The sequence below is a fragment of the Falco peregrinus genome, chromosome 5, assembly GCF_023634155.1.
Source record: "Falco peregrinus isolate bFalPer1 chromosome 5, bFalPer1.pri, whole genome shotgun sequence".
In the NCBI taxonomy this organism is placed as follows: Eukaryota; Metazoa; Chordata; class Aves; order Falconiformes; family Falconidae; genus Falco; species Falco peregrinus.
Genome location: NC_073725.1, coordinates 32,478,874 through 32,497,582, shown reverse-complemented (window position 1 = coordinate 32,497,582; position 18,709 = coordinate 32,478,874). Strand labels below are relative to the sequence as shown.

Here is an 18,709-nt window from a genome sequence, read left to right as displayed (position 1 = left end):
TCTCCAGGTAGTCACTGTCCTCTTCCCTGTATGTGAACAGAAGCAATGAAGCCAGCGGTTTGCATGTACCCGTGAACGCAGCTCTCCCCAGCTGGCTGAGCGATAAATAGCAGGGTGGGTTCATGTGTGCCAACCTTCTACAAACAGGGTGTGCAAAGCAGTAATGAGTGATCTTCAGTGTGCACAGGAGGGTAACAGAAGACACAGTAGATGTTTTTGAGTATTTTGGGGCTTCTTCCTGAAGCAATAACCAAGTCTAAGCACCATAAAAATCCCTAAGGAATGATGTCTCATGAGTGTTACAACCTTGAAAAATTACTCCCTGTGGTATCTTTTCTCTTTCTCACAGGTCACACTTAGACATGTACAAAGGGTGACTTGATGAACACCTACTCAAGAACAATTGCGGTTGGAATTACAGGGAAATTTTACAATGCAGTGTACACTCCACTGTATTTGGGTTCTTTCTTATTATGCAAAGAGAAGGGAAGCTGTGTTTTTGTTTATCTTCTGTTATTTTAAAGGTATCAACAAATATCTGATACCTCTTGAAAGAAAACGGTCTGCTGAAATAGATCCACTTTTAGTGACTAGTGGGTCAGTTACTTTACAATACACAGTAGCAACCCAAGACGGTAAGTGATAAATAGCATGAGCATCTCAAACAGTAAGGAAAAGGTACGAGTACGTAGATTGCAAATCCCGCAGATTTTCTGGTGGAGGAATAAATATTCCTCCCCTTCTGATTGGTGTTTTTGAAATTTTTAATTGCCATGGAGACTTTTTGTTTCCACCTGACTCTTACTGTGGATCTGTGCATCCATTTAAACAAAGGAAGAGACAAAAGGCAGCAGACTGGTGACATGGCTGATCCTGTGCAGGTCACCTCAGCATTTGGAAATTTCTTTGTGTCCCCCTTTGGCAAGAACATGTGTAGCACATGAAACAATCCAAAGTATATCAGCCTTATTCTGCAAGATCAAGTTACTTTTGCATTTTAAGTGCTGAGGTGTCCCAAAGTCTCTCACCTCCATGGTACACAAAGATACGGTGGCTTTTCTTTTGTTCTGGTGAAGCGCAAATATTTGCACACAGGAAAATTCTTTAGGTCTGCAGACCAATACATCAGCCATCTGCCTAGAAAAGCCAACACCTTTCTGGGCTGAGACGGATACAGAGGGGAGGATCCTGTTCTGTCAGTTCTCGGATTCCTGTGCCTCACCTCACTGACGTTAAGTCCACGTTTGTTTGGCTACCCTTGGTCTGATTACAGCAGATATGTCAAGACAGTAAAGTAAGCAGGGGTATGTGAACAAGTAGCAATAAAGTTTGCTTCCTGGAATGCGTCACATTCATAGCAAAGGCAAAACTTGGAGCAGTTTATACAACTTTATACAAAACGTGCTTCCACCAGTGATGCTGTGTTATGCTCATGTTAATATTAGCCTCCATACATGTAGTATATAGGTTATGAATTCTGTAAAAGCACACAGTCTACACAGGTAGGCTTTCTCAGCTATTGGTCCTTACATTGTGACTGAATTTATTCTGTGTAAAACAACTTCTGCTCTCACATTCATATTTTCAGTCTTTTATTCTCTTCCTTTGGCTTTAACCCAAACAGTGGAAGTCAAATAAACGTGGTTGGTTTAGTGCCAGTTAACCAAGGAACAAAAGGAACAGTTTCTCACTCTTTCTTAAGAGAGGGAAGTAAAGAGTATGAATAAAAATTTGCCCACTAATATTGTGAATAAAGCTGCATGGCATGCCAGCAGACAAGAAGGGAAGAAAAGAAGGTGTAGTGTCTCATGCTATTTATTTCAGAGGAAAAAAGGGGAAAGAATCATGTTGTGTCTGTCATTGCACAGCCTACAGGCTTATTATCTTATCCCAGAGCAATGACACTTTAATCTGAGCTCTGAGTTTCTTTCCATCAGGAGAGGTATTACTTGGCAAAATAATCTTCAAAGGGGAGAAGGCAGAAATACAGCAGCAGCTCTAAAATCAAGGATGAATGTTGAACTAAGCTGTGAATGGACAATGTGTGTGCAACATACAGGGTGGTTTTTACCTGAATATCTAGCTCCACCAAAAGGACTGAATCTTTAAGAATCACGAAGATTTAGTCTCATTTCTCAAGGCTATAGCTGAGAATACACTTCAGCTTGGGACCTAGGGGGATTTGAGGAAGGAAAGAAGAGGGTGAAGTTCCCTTTAGTCACTTTGCAAAGAGAACTTATCTGACACAGAGGATTTCATGTGCCTGTGGCATTTGTGGAAAGTGGCTGCTGTCTGCTTGGATGAGTGTTTTGTCAAAGCCGTTGAAAAGTTCTGCAGAGGAAAATGCTGTTCTAGATTACAGATGCAACCAGTATCAATAGTACCTTCAGAAATTAATCCAGATTTTATTTAAATGTTAAAGTAACATGCATTGCAGTGTAGATATTAAGGCTAACTTTCATTTGAGAATGGAAGTCACTGATCATTGTATTGTTCTGAAAATCTTGTTATTTATAATATAGCATTTTATTTAATTCACATAGTTAATCTCCTGCCTGCTGGCTCAACACCAAATGCCCAAAAGAAGAACAACAGTAGAATTCTAGACCCAGGGCTTGCATTACTTGTTTCTTCCACAGTCTGAGTAAGTGATAATTTTACCATTTATTTTCTCTTACAGCACTGAGGTCAGTCAGACTATGGAGTTTAGTATTTCTGAGGCCAGGTGAGTTCTGGACTGTGATATTGAATTACAAATCTTTTGGGATTCCAGCTTCGTGGATTCCTAACAGCCATGTCTTTGCTTATGAATGGATCCACTAAAAGAAGAAAGAGCTTTCTCTAAACTAGGTTTGAAAGGGGAAGGAGCTAAAACCAACCTGTTAGGGATAAGCCTGGGGGCAGCATGCGGATGTTTGAGGGATGCTCTGCTAGCAAAGTCCTTCAGTCTGCTGTCTCAGTGGAGGTAGGGGATGGAGATCCATGTGGCAGCAAGGTTGCAAGGGTTATTGACATATTAGAAACCACAGAAGTGCCTGAAAATGGTCATGTAGGACTTAGGGCTTCTCCCTCAAAAAAGGTGGCAGGATCAATAGCCCAACTGAAGTGCATCTACACCAATGCATGCAGCATGGGCAACAAGCAGGTGGAGCTGGAAGCCACTGTGCAGCAGGAAAACTATGATATAGTTGCCATCATGGTGGCATCATGGTAGGATGACTTGCACAACTGGAGTGCTGCAATGGATGGCTAGCCAGGCAGTGGGCTAGTCCTGTATGTTAGGGAGTGTTTTGATTGTCTAGAGCTTAATGCTAGTGATGATAAGGATGAATGTTTATGGGGAAGAATTGGGGGAAGGCCAACAAGGCAGATGCTTGTCCAAGAAGAGCGATGAAACTGGTGAAGTGTCTAGAGAACAAGTCTTGTGAGGAGTGACTGAGGGAACTGGAATTGTTTAGCCTGAAGAAAAGGAGGCTTGGGGGAGACCTTACGGGTCCTTACAACTACCTGACAGGAGGCTGTAGTGAGGTGGCTGTCCTTCTCTTCTCCCAAGTAACAAGCAATAGTACAAGAGGAAACGGCCTCAAGTTGCACCAGGGGAGGTTTAGATTGGATATTGGGAAAAATTTCTTCTCTGAAAGGGTTGTCAAGCATTGGGACAGGCTGCCCAGGGAAGTGGTTGAGTCACCATCCCTGGAGGTATTTAAAAGACATGTAGATGTGGCACTTAGGGACATGGCTTGGTGATGGGCTTGGCAGTCCTGGGTTAACAGTTGGACTTGATCTTAAAGATCTTTTCCAACCTAAATGATTCTATGCTTCTAAGTGACCCAAATGTAATCCCTAAGTATGTAAATATTTCTCTAAAACAATAGTAAACATACACCTTTCAGATCAAGCAAGCTAATACCTTGTTACTACTTGTCAACTACTAATAAGTTGAGTACAGCACAGGATATATACAGGAGTTCAGTGTTTCTGTAAGGACCAAGATGTATTTCATTTGGGTATCTAGTCTTTTAACTTGATATCCTGCTGTATCGTAGATGCTAAGAGGGAAGCGTGACAATACTCTCCACTTTAATATAAAGCTGCACCAGCCAAAGTAAATATATACAAGTGTGTATCTTGATAGCAATTGTTATCAGCAGTGAAGGATGACTGAGTGGGGGTAGCCAACATGTGTTGTCTCCAGAGAAACCAAAGCAAAGGCTACACATCAGGATTTCTCAGTACAGTAAATTCACTGAGGACAACCATGAGATATGGGTTGAGTTTGGTATCTCTGAGTGACTACAGCATGTCCTTGTATCCTGGAATAGCTCTTGCCTATTAGGTATTCACTTTCTGTGAGGGCCACTCCTCATCTCTATGATCCTGACTGTTTAAACTGTAAAAGTAAAGTAAGACCCTGTTGCTGTGAATTATTTTGTTTTTGCGGTTTTGCTCCAGTCAGTTAAACAAGCAAGTGTTGTTTTCTAGTCATTGAAAGCAGTGACTTGTATGTTTAGCTGACAATTCCCTAAAAGCAGCGAAGTTATAAATCCAACTGAATAATGCTCCTGAGTTGGGACTGCTGACTGCAAAATGATTGAGGTTGGAATGTACCTCTGGATGTCGTCTGGTCCAATGCCCTGCTCAAGCAGGGCCACTTACAGCCAGGTGCCCAGGACCATGTCCAGGTGGTTTTTGAATATCATCAAGGATGGAGAGTCCACAACCTCCCTGGGCAACCTGTGCCAGTGCTCAGTCACTCTCACCATAAAAAGGTGTTCCCTGATGTTCAGACAGAGCCTCCTGTTTTTAAGTTTGTGTCCATTGCCACTGGTCCTGTCACTGGGCACCACTGAAAAGAGCCTGGCTTCATCCTCTTTTCTCCCTCCCTTAAGGTATTTATATACATTAACAAGATGCCCCCTGCACTTTCTGTTACATGGTGCAGTGGTCTGATATCAGACTGTGACTGTGGCTTCCCTCTCTTTGGTATAGAATAATTGTATAGAACTTCAGTATGAGGAGTCACAGCAGTCAGCACAAAAAGGACATTGTCCCTGGGTTTGGTCTGTATGGATGTGCATGTATTTACTTAACAGGAAAGAAGAGGCAAAGTGCTCCTCCACTGTGTAATGCCAAAGGATCCCTCAGTGTATTTATGGTCTTCAGCATGCGTATGTGTGACGATGCCCTTCCTTTACAGAAAGGCTGATGGAATATCTGGACCAACTAGGGTAATCCATGACAGTAGTCTTTTACGGCAGACACTGTCATCTTTACAATTAATGGAATGGTAGTAGTAGCCAAAGAAATACCATTGGACAAAGATGTATTTACTGGAGTTGAAGGGAGGACAACAGGCTTGTTTTGCAGCTGCTTTCCAGATCTGATATGGGAAGGTTTTGTTGTGCATTGCAGTGAAAGCATAGCTGTGCAAATACTTCCACAAGTGCAGCCTTCCCTCAGATACCCATCCAGGTAGCCTGCAGTCTTAGCCTTCCGAATCGGAAGTAGGTGAAGCAGGCTTTGGCTGGTGGTGTGACTATTACGCATTTGATTTCCTGTCTGAGTTAGAGCAGAGGCTGTTTCAGGCCAATGTCTCTTGTGATCTCGGCTGGTGTTGAAAGTGAATATATGGAGGGAAAAATTTCCCCTGCAAATTGACAAAAAAAAAAAAAAAAAGAAAAAAAAAAGAAAAAAAAAAAAGACAGCAAAGACCCACTGCTTCCCACCTACTCTTTTTGGTAATATTTTGAATGTGCCATACTCAATTATTTCCAAAGTTATTTTGTGCTGTGCTTCTCTCTGAAGTAAATCTGCTCTTGACCCTATTTTGAAAGTGCTGCCATGGCTATCCTGTGCCATCTCTGGCAGCTAGCTCACACTCCTTTCTCCTGAACGTGTCTGGTGTGCCTGAAAGATGGTATGCCCACAGACTGGAAAATGTTGCCAAATCTGGAATAGATACAGACATAAATGAGTAAAGCTAAACACAATTCAAAGGAATGTGATTACCAGTTTAATTTTGTTCTAGCATTTTCCCATAGGTTAAAAAATCATTTCACTGATTATGAAAATGTATTGTTAAGGACTAATACAAGATTTTTTTTTTTCTGTTAGTGTACTACAAGTCATTTATCACCACTGTTGGAATATACGCTTATATCCAAATTTTACATAATTATGAAGACATAGATAGGTGCAATATAACTCATTTATGACAAATTAATACTAGGTATTGTAAATTAGCAAAGATGTCCTGCAAAGATCCTTGCTTCATCTTTTGTATGTGTATACGGGCAGGATTGTAGGAAATGGCATGTAGACAAAAAAGTGACACTGATCCTTTGCACATAATATAACATACATGCTCTTACTGCGGATGAATCATGATCTTGCTCTAGTGGAAAAGCACATTTCTGGGATAACAAACTATTTCAACTAACTTCAGCTTTTTACTCAAAACAGGTGTCTGCCTTTTCCTGTGGTGATCCTGGGGAAATTTTGTGAAGACTTTGTATGTAAAGATCCCCTCAGTAAGCTACCACTGTGATGTCTGGGTTGGGATGCTACAGAAAGAGAGGGAATGGCCTGGGATGAGCTTCACTTGACTTACTGCCATTTAAATGAAAAGAGCTAGGACAAGCCTGCTCATTTTTTCCATACCAGACTTTACAAGCATCACTTAGCCTCAGGAGTGGAGTTCTGGGGCTATCTCCTTCCATCTTTCTTGCTTCACTGTATCTTTATCTTAGTAAAACCTGTATGTGCAATTTGATGATTATCACCTCACTGAGACCACATGCTCAGCGTGAAATGTCATGGCTGTTCTGTTTTCAGCTTTCAGAATTACATTGAAAGAATTATACATAAGAAGGCTGAGTCCAGATCATTGGGTTTTTTTTCTATATAAGCTATTCCAAAATCTATAGGAAGAGCCTTCCTGTCCGATTTGCCAGCAAGGTTTCTTTTCCTTTAATGAGAAATAAGTGCAAAAGGCAGAGGGACACTAATGACTAACAAGCTTCGTGCAATAAAAATAAAAATTGGGAGCTGAGATGCAGCTATTAAATTATAAAACAAATTGCAAATAGACATCAAAAAGATTGGTTATAACTCTTGGTCAGAAGTCATAGCTGACTTATCAAAGTCATAGCTGGATTGACAAAATACAGCTCAAAGTTACTGCGCCTATAACCATCACTTTCAGTTATTCAAATAACTAATTTCAAAATATGTAATAGATTTCTCCTCTTGTTTTCCAAATGGACATATGATAGTCTTTCTGTGTTAGTTCTTCAAATTGTACATAGAATTTTCTTATGAAATCTGATATACCAAAGTTGCTTGGCAAGAGTTCAAAATGCTAGTAGAGACAAAGAGGTGCAGCTGCACCTCTCAGAAGCTATGGTCATTTCACTGTTGCTGATTACAGTTCTGTCTGAATGAGGCGCAGTGCTTTCTTCATGTTCTCTATTACTGAAAGAAAAATAAATAAGAACTGTAAAAATGTACTTAAAGTTGCACTTGTACAATTAAAAAAACCCACCACCTAGTTTGATTAGTAAATTGTTCACATTGAAATTAGTTTATGGTCACATTATATTTTAGAGCTTTCTATTGTGAAAATTCTGGCATTGATACTAAAGTAGAAGGTAAAAAGTTTCATGAATCAAAATGTTTAACTTAAAGGGATTTGACAAGACTCTTTTCAATTCCCTCATTTCTCAACAGCAAACCTGGTAATCAGATGTGATGTGCATATTTGTGGTGAGATACTGCATGGGTATCAGATAGATGGTGTAGAGTAGGGACTAGCTCAACCTGAAAAATCACATTCCTTTCTGAAATATGGGTGTTAGGTGGTACCCAGGTAACCACCAGCATTTCTTTACTGATTCCCTCCCACCACTGGCTGTTTACATTATGTAGTTGGATACCTTTGAGTGTAGTGACTTTCACCACTCTCCAGTACATTGCTCAGATCTTGATCCTGAAAGTTCTCACCCATATCTTTCAATTTTTCTTGCCTGAGTAGTCCCAATAAATTAAATGAGACAATAGGTGTGCCTAAGTGTTTTGCTAGAACAGGTTAAACCAGGGGTCCTCAAACTACGGCCCTCGGGCCAGATACGGCCCCCCAGGGTCCTCAATCCGGCCCCTGGTATTTACAGACCCCCCCCGCCGGGGGTTGGGGGGAAACCAAGCAGCCGCAGATGACTGCCTGCCACTGCATCTGCACGCTGGCCCCCTGGTTAAAAAGTTTGAGGACCCCTGGATTAGGCTATTATAATTTATAAGATACACAGCCTTTATTCATTACATTGAGATCCTAATGGATTCTCAAGCCCAAATGATTGGGATGGGGTATATCTGGCTACTTACAATGTGAAATGCAAAGTAACACATCAAAGGGGGCACTTACAGAATGGGATGTCTTGTGGTTCGTAAGTGTAAAGCCGGTTGGAGTATCTTCCTGTGATATCAGCTCTTACTGTGAGAGACGGGTCTGAAAAAGTAATGGTATTGAACACTGCTTTCCATTCCCACAGCAGCTGAAGGTGATATCTGTGGCACTACTTTGACAGCCCTGTTTCTGAGAGGTTTTGATTTCATCAACAAGGCAATTATGAGGGCATTACACTGTTCCAACCAACGTCTCTTTACTTGGAGGAATCCTGAACAAAAGCTAATGCTTCTTTGTATGTTATGCAACTGTTTTTAAGGGATAGATTACACAACATTTCATCCATATTTAAAGAAAAATCCCCTATTTTACAAGTTCTGGGGTTACATCAGGAAAGGCTAATTTGACTGGATGCATACATAATAAGGGTGAAGTTTATCTAATGCAGTACTAGCATGACCTACCTAGAACCTTCAGAATGAAAATCTTGTGATTCCTGATGTTTCCATCATGGGAGCAAGTTGTTGTGGACATCTTTTTTCCCAGTTCTCCTTCCAAGCTTTTTGTCAATTAACTGACTTCTGTTACTACATCACTCTGACTGTGGGCTTCATCTTACCTAACTTCGGATGCCACCACAAAGCTACTCACTCTGGGCTCCCTCTACAGTCAGTAAAAAGGAACAGGCACTCTGGGGCGTAATTCATTTGATCTATTCTAGAAGTCACTTTTATGATGGGATAAATCATTCCTTAGATGTCACTGATTATTCACTTGCTCTGTGGTAATGTCCGTACTGTAGACATCTATATTCAGACTGTTCAGAATAAAATTTGTCTTATAACAGCACTAGCAAGAAGCACAGAGAGCAAAAGCCCAGATGCTAACAGATATTTAAGCATCTTGCCACCAGGTACAAATTCAGTACCCTCCAGCACATATCTGTAATCTGAGGAAGTTTACGAGGGCCAAAGCCTGTGACAGAGCGAGAACTGAACTCAGATCTGCCAAGTTTCAGACTAATGCCATGGTAATGATAAATCTTGAGCTATTTTCCTTTTGCAAAATGAATGATTTTGATGTCTCCAAAGGAGAACACTGCCATAGATTCAGATATCACATCTTTGAAGGTACATACCTACAAAGATGATTCGAGGCACGTATTGTCCATCAGGTGACAGGTTTTTGTCTGTGGTTTCATGCTGGCAGGGAAATTAAAGCTTGTTAATACAATAGTTCTGTAAATTTTCCTGAAGTAGTACTTCCTTGTACCAGAGGACAAAACCAAAAAAGGTACTACTTGTGCGTGGATACACCGGCACAAATGCCTGTGCTTGCATGTAACTGAAATCCCAGAGATATTTAGCTAAAATTACATGAAAACACAAGACAAAGGAAGAGAAAACACAGGCTAGAAAAAGATACCAGCTAAACCACCCCATACCCTTCATACCATGAGGTTCAGCATAATGAAGTTATTTTGGGCCATTTCCTGTATCTCTTCGTTTTCTGCAAAAGCTTTCTTCAGTGCTAGAAAAGATACAATCATTTTGAAGTCCGTCTCAGACTCTGCCTTTCCATCTGTGTTTAGGCACCATGTTGGCCAGACTAGCCACATTGTTCCCGTCTCTGCGGATTCGCATTCCTGAGGAGACACTTAGGGGCTCTATCACTGCTTTTTGTTTTTTTGACCCATGTCAGTACAACCTCCCAGCTATGAAAGTGGAAGCTCTCTTCTGTTATTTATTTATGAAGCCTGTCGTCTCAACTGATACCATGTCTCAGCTTGACAAAAGTGCATTATTCTCAGAAAATTCTTATTAGATCGATTTCAGCAGCCCTGTCCTCTTTCCCTTCTTTAGTTACCAGTTCAGGGGAGCCAAACAATATTAAATCTGTTCAACGAGTCAGTAGCAAATCTGTGTATTCTAATTTAAACTGACGAGCGCTGCATTAGGGGTAGCAGGACAACAGCACTAAGTATTTTTCATGTTCTTTGTTGGGTAGTTTCATAGTCCAGTATTTGTAAATTATGGTAATAAATTCTTAACTTTTCAAATACATTTTCATTTACCTATTTCTTTAAGTAGTTTTCAGTAAGTGCAAGGTAAATATATAGATAGATGCAGTTACTTGTAAAAATATTCAGAAAAATTTAACACTCAAAAAATCAAAATTACCTTGGCAGTATTGACAGTCTTCCAAATGATGAATTACCATCAGTGGCTTGTTACTTTATTAATAATAATAATAATAAAATATGTAGTTAGATCATTTGACAAGTATACAAATGGATGATTTTACTAGTGGACTGGAAAAGGCAAATTATGTTTAATCTTATGTTAACCCACAGTATAACCATACAGACACTCTGTAAAGAATTACAGTAATTTTTGAGCAAGGGAAAAGAACATATCGCCTTTGTAAAAGAATGAAATATAGTAACAGTTTCTATATATCTAAATAGGTTTTCTAAAGTAAAAGATTCTAGAATAAAGAAAAAACAGTTTTGCCATCATTTCATTCCCAGTTAGTATATAATCAAACTGAAGAGTTATTTAATATTGCTTAGGTGTGAAGTTCTACATGACTGAGAAAATAAAAATAATCTGTAAGAACTGGAATAAAATAATTTTTATAAAATTTGGTTTATCATCAAGTATTTCCCATAAAAACTTTCATGGTTTTAAAGCATTCTTGAGCAGATATACAGAAAATCATATTTTCTCTAGTGTGGTGAAGTACCAAAATTGTATATTTTTGATGCCAAAACACAAAACAATTCATTGAATTTTCTCCTGTATTTCTTTTAATCTACTGTTAGTGTTCAGCAAATCTATTACAAATGCTTGATCTGCTGTCGCTGTTAAGAATTGTTCAGTTTCTAGCCCTTTTCACATAATGTATATGAAATTAATTGACTTTTGTCTTAAAAATAATTTGCCTTCAATTTAGCAGTAGCTCATGCTACAGTATTATGATCTTAAATTAACTGTAAAAGAGATTTAAACAAGCATTGCTATGAATTCTATATATATTTTCAGCTAAGTCCCAGAGAAGATTCAAATTGGAACTTTCATTTTTACAAAGATAGCAAAGAACTCTGAGTACATCATACACATATGCCAACTAATAAAGTGTTGGGGAAAACACCAGAGGCAGTAGAATGCCATGCAAGAGCAATTATAACCAATTTCCATTTGTTGAATAAGGAAGTAATCAACGGTACATGATACTAAAAAAAAACAGAACAGTTGTATTTTTAAAATTATAATATCTATTTAGTAATGCTTATTCAAATGACAGCACAGTTGTTGTGACAAAGAAATGACAGTGTTAAAGTATCACCCCATGGTGTTTCTTCAGACCCCTACAACGGCTGTTATTTATAGCCACAAAATCTGTTGTATTTAACTATATGGTGTGCAGATCAGCTGTCATGGTGTTTCTTGGTTCTGTTTCATTACAGTACATTCAGGCGTGACTGATTAACAGCTTTGTCTTGCAAACTTTTTTTTAATCTCTTACCTTTTTTTTGCCTGATAGAGCCCTTCTTCATAAGTTTGTACCCAGGTAATTTCATCTCCCCACCCTGGAAATATAACAAAAGGATTAACTAGTGGTTAGACAAGTAACTTATAAAAAATTCCTTTTTTTTAATATTTATCAATAGTTGTATACAAATCAGATATGAGGTTTTTAGTCAAAGGTTCCCAAATGTTGTGGATATGCTAATTCTACATTTCCTGATAGATGCACTGGAAGACTAAAAAAACCTACCAAAACAACCAACCCCCCCCCAAAAACCTCAGCTGCTTGCATGTCCAGTTTGCAAGTCCTTTGGCAAACCTGTTAGATGTCTATCTAAATACTCAGAGATTCCTAAATGAGCACCCAAATCCTTTATATCTTTATATTGTTTGCTCCATATTTCATGTAGACTCTGGGGCTTAAAGAGAAAGTGTGCTTATAAGAGAGAGAAAAAAAAAAAAAAAAGACAGCTCAAATAAGATCAGCTTTAATATGAATGTCATTAGAAAAGTCTTGGGTTATAAACTTAAGTCCTGAGTAATGAATTTTAATTCTCGGAGTTGTGAATACTTCATTTAATTAAATAATCTAATTTAAAAATGGCTGTTAAATAAAAATGTCCACCAAACCAAAATCCTAATAAAACATCAGCTTCATAGCTCATCCATAGCTGGTGATGTACTGATCTCAAATAGCACATTTTACAGTTGGTTCCATGCTTTCCGATCCCAAAGATGCCGGCCCCTGTGTAGTAGATCCCTGCCTCCCAGGCAGTGCTGCTCCATTCATGACAGCCCTCACGGGAACTGTAGAACAGCTTCTGGATCTGGACCAAGTCAAGGCTCTGTTTCTTCTACACTGCCTGCACAGCGCTTGGACCAGCCCTGGTTGTGCAGGGATTTGTTGTTAGCTTTCTCATGGGACAATTGTTTGTGATGCTACCAAGTCACTCGGTTTTGGATACAGATCTGTTTGGTTGATGGTGGGATTCTGGCGTGTTGGCCAGCGTATTTCCAGCCCTGGCTCAAGTCAGCTGCTGGCGTACGTAACTGCACGGAAGAGTCAGCAAGGGTCATTTTACAGCAGGTTCAAGTGTTCCCCTTGGATCTGTGAGAATTATAGGCAAAGCGCTTAAGGCATCCCCAAAGGCCTGACATCAGAATGAGAAAACTGGCACTTGCTTTCTGTGAGTATTTTTTTTTTTCAAAATTGCCAGAATTGAAGGGATTTTGTTGTCTTTTTATGCATTTGGGCTTAGTGGGAAAAATAAATCCTGGTCCAGGCAAGAGAGGCAATAGATACTGGACAGATTATAACCTTTCTCTAGGGATACCACTTAGGACGAGTGATTTGCAATTTCTCTTTGGTTAGTCTGGGTGTTGCATGATTTTGCCAAGTGGTCCCTGAGCAACTAGGCTCAGATGGGACCTCTGTGACAGGCAGGGCTTTCTTAGCACGTTGTATGGGAAGATGTCTTCTCAGAAGCAAATTATGGGGTCAGCAGTCTTTGCGTAGCTTGCAGAAGAGGTCAGGAAGGGAGTTGAAGATTTTTTTGGGGGTGAATAGGCCCAAAAGGAAAGGGAAGATGGAGAAGAGGGAAAGACCTTGGTAAGCTATTTCTCTGCTTGTATTTCTAAGGACTGATCAGACATAAATAACTTAAAATAGGGTCTTTAGTCAACATCCAGGTTGAAAACTGTGCACCACAAGGAAGTGAATTATTCACTCAAACTGGGTTTCTGTGTATAAAAATGGGTCTGTAGAAAAAATGTGTCATAGCAACTAAAGTTATGAAACAGTGTTTCAGTAGTTAGTAAGTTACCATAACAAAGTATCTTCTAAATAGTATATGAAAGAATAATTTTTCACTGGTAGTTCTCCAAGTGCATCCTGATTTGATAGGCTCAGTTTAGGTTGTTTGCTTCTACTGGGTCACTGTGAGTTATATAAATTATGCAGCTTATATGAGGCCCTCAGCCATCTCCTTAAAAACAAACTGACAAAGTGAAATGGCATGGAATAAGATGCACTATTTAGAGTGTCACTTAACACTAGAGAAACACACCTTAGTGAGTGCTTCCATGTACATCCTAAATAAAAATATTTGCTGACCTACGTGGTAAGATAAGGAGGTAACTACATACTGTAAATATACAATACCTCTTGACAGTGTCTGAGGTGCTCGTTTTTCCTTTTTGATTGCCATTGCAAGGTTGGAAGAGACTGCAATTAGCAGGAGGGACAAGGCCAGTGTTGAGTGGAGCATTATTTCCTTTTCAATGCAGCAAGGAAACTGGAAAACAAAGCAACAGCTTTAGTCCCATGGATTTGTCACCTGGCACAGTGTAAATCAATGTGTTAGTGGTATCCTAACAATCTATGCTACAGAGACAATTTTGGTTGTTTCTAGAAATGCCTTTCTTTGTACAAAAAATGCAAAATGGAGGTGCTGGCTTTTATCGTGCAACACTGCTTTCAGCTCTCAAAATTAGGCTGCAGGGGATGGTTCTCACTACAGTGTGATCAGGGGCACAAAGTTCATTTCAGTTCACTTTTGGTCACCCAGTATTTGATTCTTACAAACTAGTACAGTGCTGCAATACTGGATCGTGACAATTTCAAGTCAGTGGTACTAGTTGGTTTGTTTTCTGTTAGTTTTTTTCATTTCAGTGAAGTCTAACACCATAGGATCTTTTTTATGGATAGTAGTTTTTTTGGTCAAAAGATGTCTCATGATATCCTCAATAAAATAGAAATATTGAACAATATTTGCCTCCAGGTATAATACATTTTAAATTGGTAAATCCCTCTGGAATGTTGAAATTGCCATCATTTTTTTAGCCTGCACTCTGTGAACCAGGATGTTAAAGATGGTAAGAGGAACATCAAAGAAGTTTCCAGCTGTTTCTCACAATGAAAAGTCAAAAAAATTCCCCGTTCTTCATGACATTTAAAAACTGATTTTCAGCTCAACTCCTGCTGAATAAAGCAATCCATCTGTGCTCCTGGCTGTTTCAGTATTCTGAAGATGTTTGCTTCTGTTCCTGACAAAGATCATTATAAGAAATGCAGTAACTACTGGTCTTGGTAAAAGTCAGAGAACAAAAGAAATGGTTGAGAAAAAGCATTACAAAGCCAAGTTTTTTTAATTGGTAAGTCTTCTTTCTACCTGGTACAATCATCTTTAGGCATTAAAGCTTTGATGTACAGGTGGATGACTGGGTGGTTTGAACTAAGTTAAAAATATAAATCATGTAGCCCTGGATACCATCCAGTTGGCTTATCAGTTCTCACTGAAGATTCCGTTTTTCAGAGGCTGAGCTTTAGGAGTTACCAGGATGACCTGTTGAGAGAGTGCTTTGATTTAAATAAATAAATAAATAACGCCTCTCAAAGCACTTGTGCCTGTACTGATAAAGAAAATTTCAAACTTGAATTTAAATTGATATCCAATATGGAGCTACAGCCCTGAGCACTGGCAAAGAAGATGCTTTGTGCTCCTTAGGACAGAGAGGTATGAAAAGTGCAGCAGCTTTTATCCTTACTCTAACGAATCTCAACATCACTAACATCCCTGTTAACAGTTCAAATTCTAGTGAACGAATTCAAATGCCACTTTCAATAACTGGCAATCTCAAGACAAGAAATGCATTCTATTCAAGTGGCTGGTGAACAATTTGCATATTAAAATGTGCAAAATTTTAGAAGAAAAAAAGTATCATCTTATAGTAAGAATCTTGTATTTCTGCAGAAATTTCCCTAGATTGCTAAAATATTCAATGCATTATTAATTATCAACAATAAATTAATCATAAATTAATAACCGATATGTCATAATTGATCATTGTAACATTTTTCTCCTCAGTCTTGTCCACAACAGTTCCCTTTCCCCTCACATGGCATCACAACTCCAGAGTTGTTCTGTGTTTCACATAACTTCTTTAGGTTTGTTCATGTTACCTATTGTTGATTGAGTTTTAGAAAGGAATGTCCTCTGAGGCTTACTAATTATGCACATTAATTTGATGATTGGTGTTTATCAATGTTTAATAAGAGAGTGTGAAGTTTTCCAGTGTTTCTTAAAGAGAGACTATGACTTTTAGTTAAGTCTGGGGGATGAGGATTTTTTTTTGTAATAAAAATTCCATTCAAATTTTCCCTATGTTTGTGCAGACCACTAACTTCAGTCAGCAAAAGCAGATCATTGCACCCTGCTACTATACTCTTGGCGACAGGGTATTTGTAGCAATTCTATGTGAAAGTTAATAACTATCTTTAGTATCAGTTTACCTGTCAGAAATTAATAATAAAATCTAGCATCTATGCTAACATGTTAAAATGCTATTTAAACATAAATACTTATGGCTTTGAAATCACACCAGATAATGTCTCTATAACGCAAGTATGGAATGCATGAATCAATTCTTTCTTTCATGATGTATTCATTTAAAATAATCAAAGTGCAAATCTCTTCAGGTTGCACTAATTATCTGAAGTTTAAATAATTGATTCATCCTATTGAAGACCAATAAGGTTTTGGAAGGATAATTTATAGCGATGTAGCTGGAGGCAGTTTAAATTCGGTATTCTGAATTTTTGATGTTACATGATTCAGTGTTAGTTAACTGATTAAAAGAGAAAAAATGACAACCAACACCATATAGATTGCCTTCAATTCTCTGTCAGAACAAATGTTTTGCTAGCTGATCTCTAAGCATCTATCACCTTTTTATTTTTTTTTTTTTTAACTAGTCTTGTAACACATTTGTCAACCAAACCTCATTGCTGTACTAAAGAAAAGTTAAGAATGAGAAATACTTGCTCACCAGCAGCGAACAATCGTCCTGACGGAAGGTCCTTTTTCTGGAGCTGTTCAGTTAAAAATCAGTGTGATTTAAGCACAGAACACCTGAGCTGCCCAGGTCTCTGCGTAGCAACAACAGCACATTCACCTGGGAAAAAAATGAGAGGAACCTTAGCTGAAAATCAAATTCATGTGTTTCCACCCTCCCCCTTCTTTTTCTGCCATCCCTCCAACTTTTCGCTCTTGTGAGTTCCCATTCTTATGCATTGAATCCCTGGATTTCTCTTCATCTTGGCTTGTATCAGGTGTCTTGTATGAAGATTGCAAATAAATAGCGGCTTATGTGTGTCTGCTGCTTCCCCCTCAAACAGTTTGAGTCTGGCTTGTGTCCAGTGAAAAAGGAAACCACCAATGAAAGCTGGAACTGTAGGTGCTTTTGTTCCCAGTGAATGGCTGGGTTCACTGGTGCTTGAAGATAGGTATGAACCTAATAGGAAAACACAAGGGTTACTTTGTGTAGAGGAATGTAATTAACAAATAAAATGAACTTTTTTTTGAGGGGGAAATAAAACTATTGATTTAAAGAATATGTTTGAAAGTACTTGATTATTGCTTCTGCGAGCTGTAGTTTGAAAATGGTCTGATTCTTTGGACATGGTGCTTGATATAATTTTGACCTAATTTGACTAATACAGCAAAAGTGCTTTATTCATCGACTTTGCACAAAGAAGGAATTAGCTGGATCACCTTTTCCCTCCTCCTTGGATAGCTTTTGCAAGAGAATCAGAAGCAATCCTCTTTTGGTTCTTCCTCTTCCGTATATTTGTTTGTATGGACAGTATGGTTACACTTTTTCCTCCTCCTTTTCATGTGTAGCCTGTATTCTTATTTGTCTTTAACGTTTTGGTCTCCTGATGTCTGTTGTTACTGACATGTATAACATTAACGACATACAGTTCTTGTATTATGCATTATCAACTATTTTTGTATAAAAAAATACAAAATGTAACTTTCTGTATTTTTAGGGCCAGGTTATCTTTGACATTTGTAATGGACAATTCAAACTTGCATTTCCAGTTAAAGAAGTATAGTAACTATATTTAAATCCATAGTACACTTAGCTCCTGGAATGGATGAAAAAGAAAGGAATGTGGTTTGGTCACAGAAGAAATGCGGCAGATATTTAAATCAAAGTACTATAATGCATTTATTCATTTATATTTAAGCATGTAAGAAAGACTATCTGATGCCAAACCAAAAGTGATTTAAAGGACCTTCCTCCATCCAAACTTTGGGCTTTCACACAGCAATTCCAGGCAATGAAGCTTCAATTCTTCTTACTCTTCAACTAATTACAGAACATTAAGTAGTTAGAAATACAGATTTTTTTCCAAGTGTATTGAAGCGTATTGCTGCTCCACCCCAAGATATTGTGTTATTCAGCCCTGAGATACTGTATTCTTCGCTGCACGGATTTCTTATTGTAAGGAGTAAAGGGACAGACATTCAATCAAACAGATTAAAATTAGTGTTGAGCTACCTGCAAGGGTCCTTTGGCAGCATGATATTCAGCAATTTGTCTTATGTTTGAAGATCAGGATTTCAACCTTTGTCAGACTTGCCATGGAGAGATTGGCAGTCCTGGTCAAATAGACCTTGTCAAGGTTTAATACTGGAAAACAGTTACTGTAATACTTTGTAAATGCAAGCTGGATGCCTTCGCTATACCTGTTCAATCAGTGCTTGTTAGGTGGGATGTTATGAGCTCTCTGTTCCTGCTTTCTGCTGCATGTGTTCAGCATCCACACCTCAACTGAGTGTGAAGCCAGAGCTCATGCTAGCAAAGGTGCCTCCATCCCAGCCACCAGTTGTGCTGCCTGGTGTTCAAATCACCAGTCTGTGTAGTTACCAACCAAGTATTAAATCCCTGCACTGAAGACATGTTTCTACACTCATTTATTGAATTAGCATGC

At 38.7% G+C, this 18,709-nt stretch overlaps 1 protein-coding gene across 1 annotated transcript; it reads right to left on the bottom strand.

The window, feature by feature from the left end:
- Positions 1 to 5,990: 5,990 nt before the first annotated feature.
- AGR3 (anterior gradient 3, protein disulphide isomerase family member) lies at positions 5,991 to 18,656 on the bottom strand. Its single transcript, XM_005235630.3, has 8 exons — positions 16,759 to 18,656; positions 14,093 to 14,225; positions 11,930 to 11,993; positions 10,582 to 10,634; positions 9,855 to 9,931; positions 9,540 to 9,603; positions 8,420 to 8,503; positions 5,991 to 7,473 (listed from the first exon to the last, which is right to left on the bottom strand). Exons 2-8 carry the CDS (start codon positions 14,196 to 14,198, stop codon positions 7,424 to 7,426), a joined length of 498 nt encoding a protein of 165 aa, XP_005235687.2. The 5' UTR covers positions 14,199 to 14,225; positions 16,759 to 18,656; the 3' UTR covers positions 5,991 to 7,423.
- Between the last annotated feature and the right edge of the window lie 53 nt (positions 18,657 to 18,709).

What these genes read in the sequence shown, in the direction of transcription:
- AGR3 (XM_005235630.3), bottom strand. Translation starts at nt 14,198, where the DNA reads ATGCTCCACTCAACACTGGCCTTGTCCCTCCTGCTAATTGCAGTCTCT. An exon ending in TCATTATGCTGAACCTCATG is followed by an intron (nt 9,604 to 9,854) that starts GTATGAAGGGTA and finishes TTTCCCTGCCAG; the next exon opens with CATGAAACCACAGACAAAAA. An exon ending in ACCACAAGACATCCCATTCT is followed by an intron (nt 7,474 to 8,419) that starts GTAAGTGCCCCC and finishes TTTTTCTTTCAG; the next exon opens with TAATAGAGAACATGAAGAAA.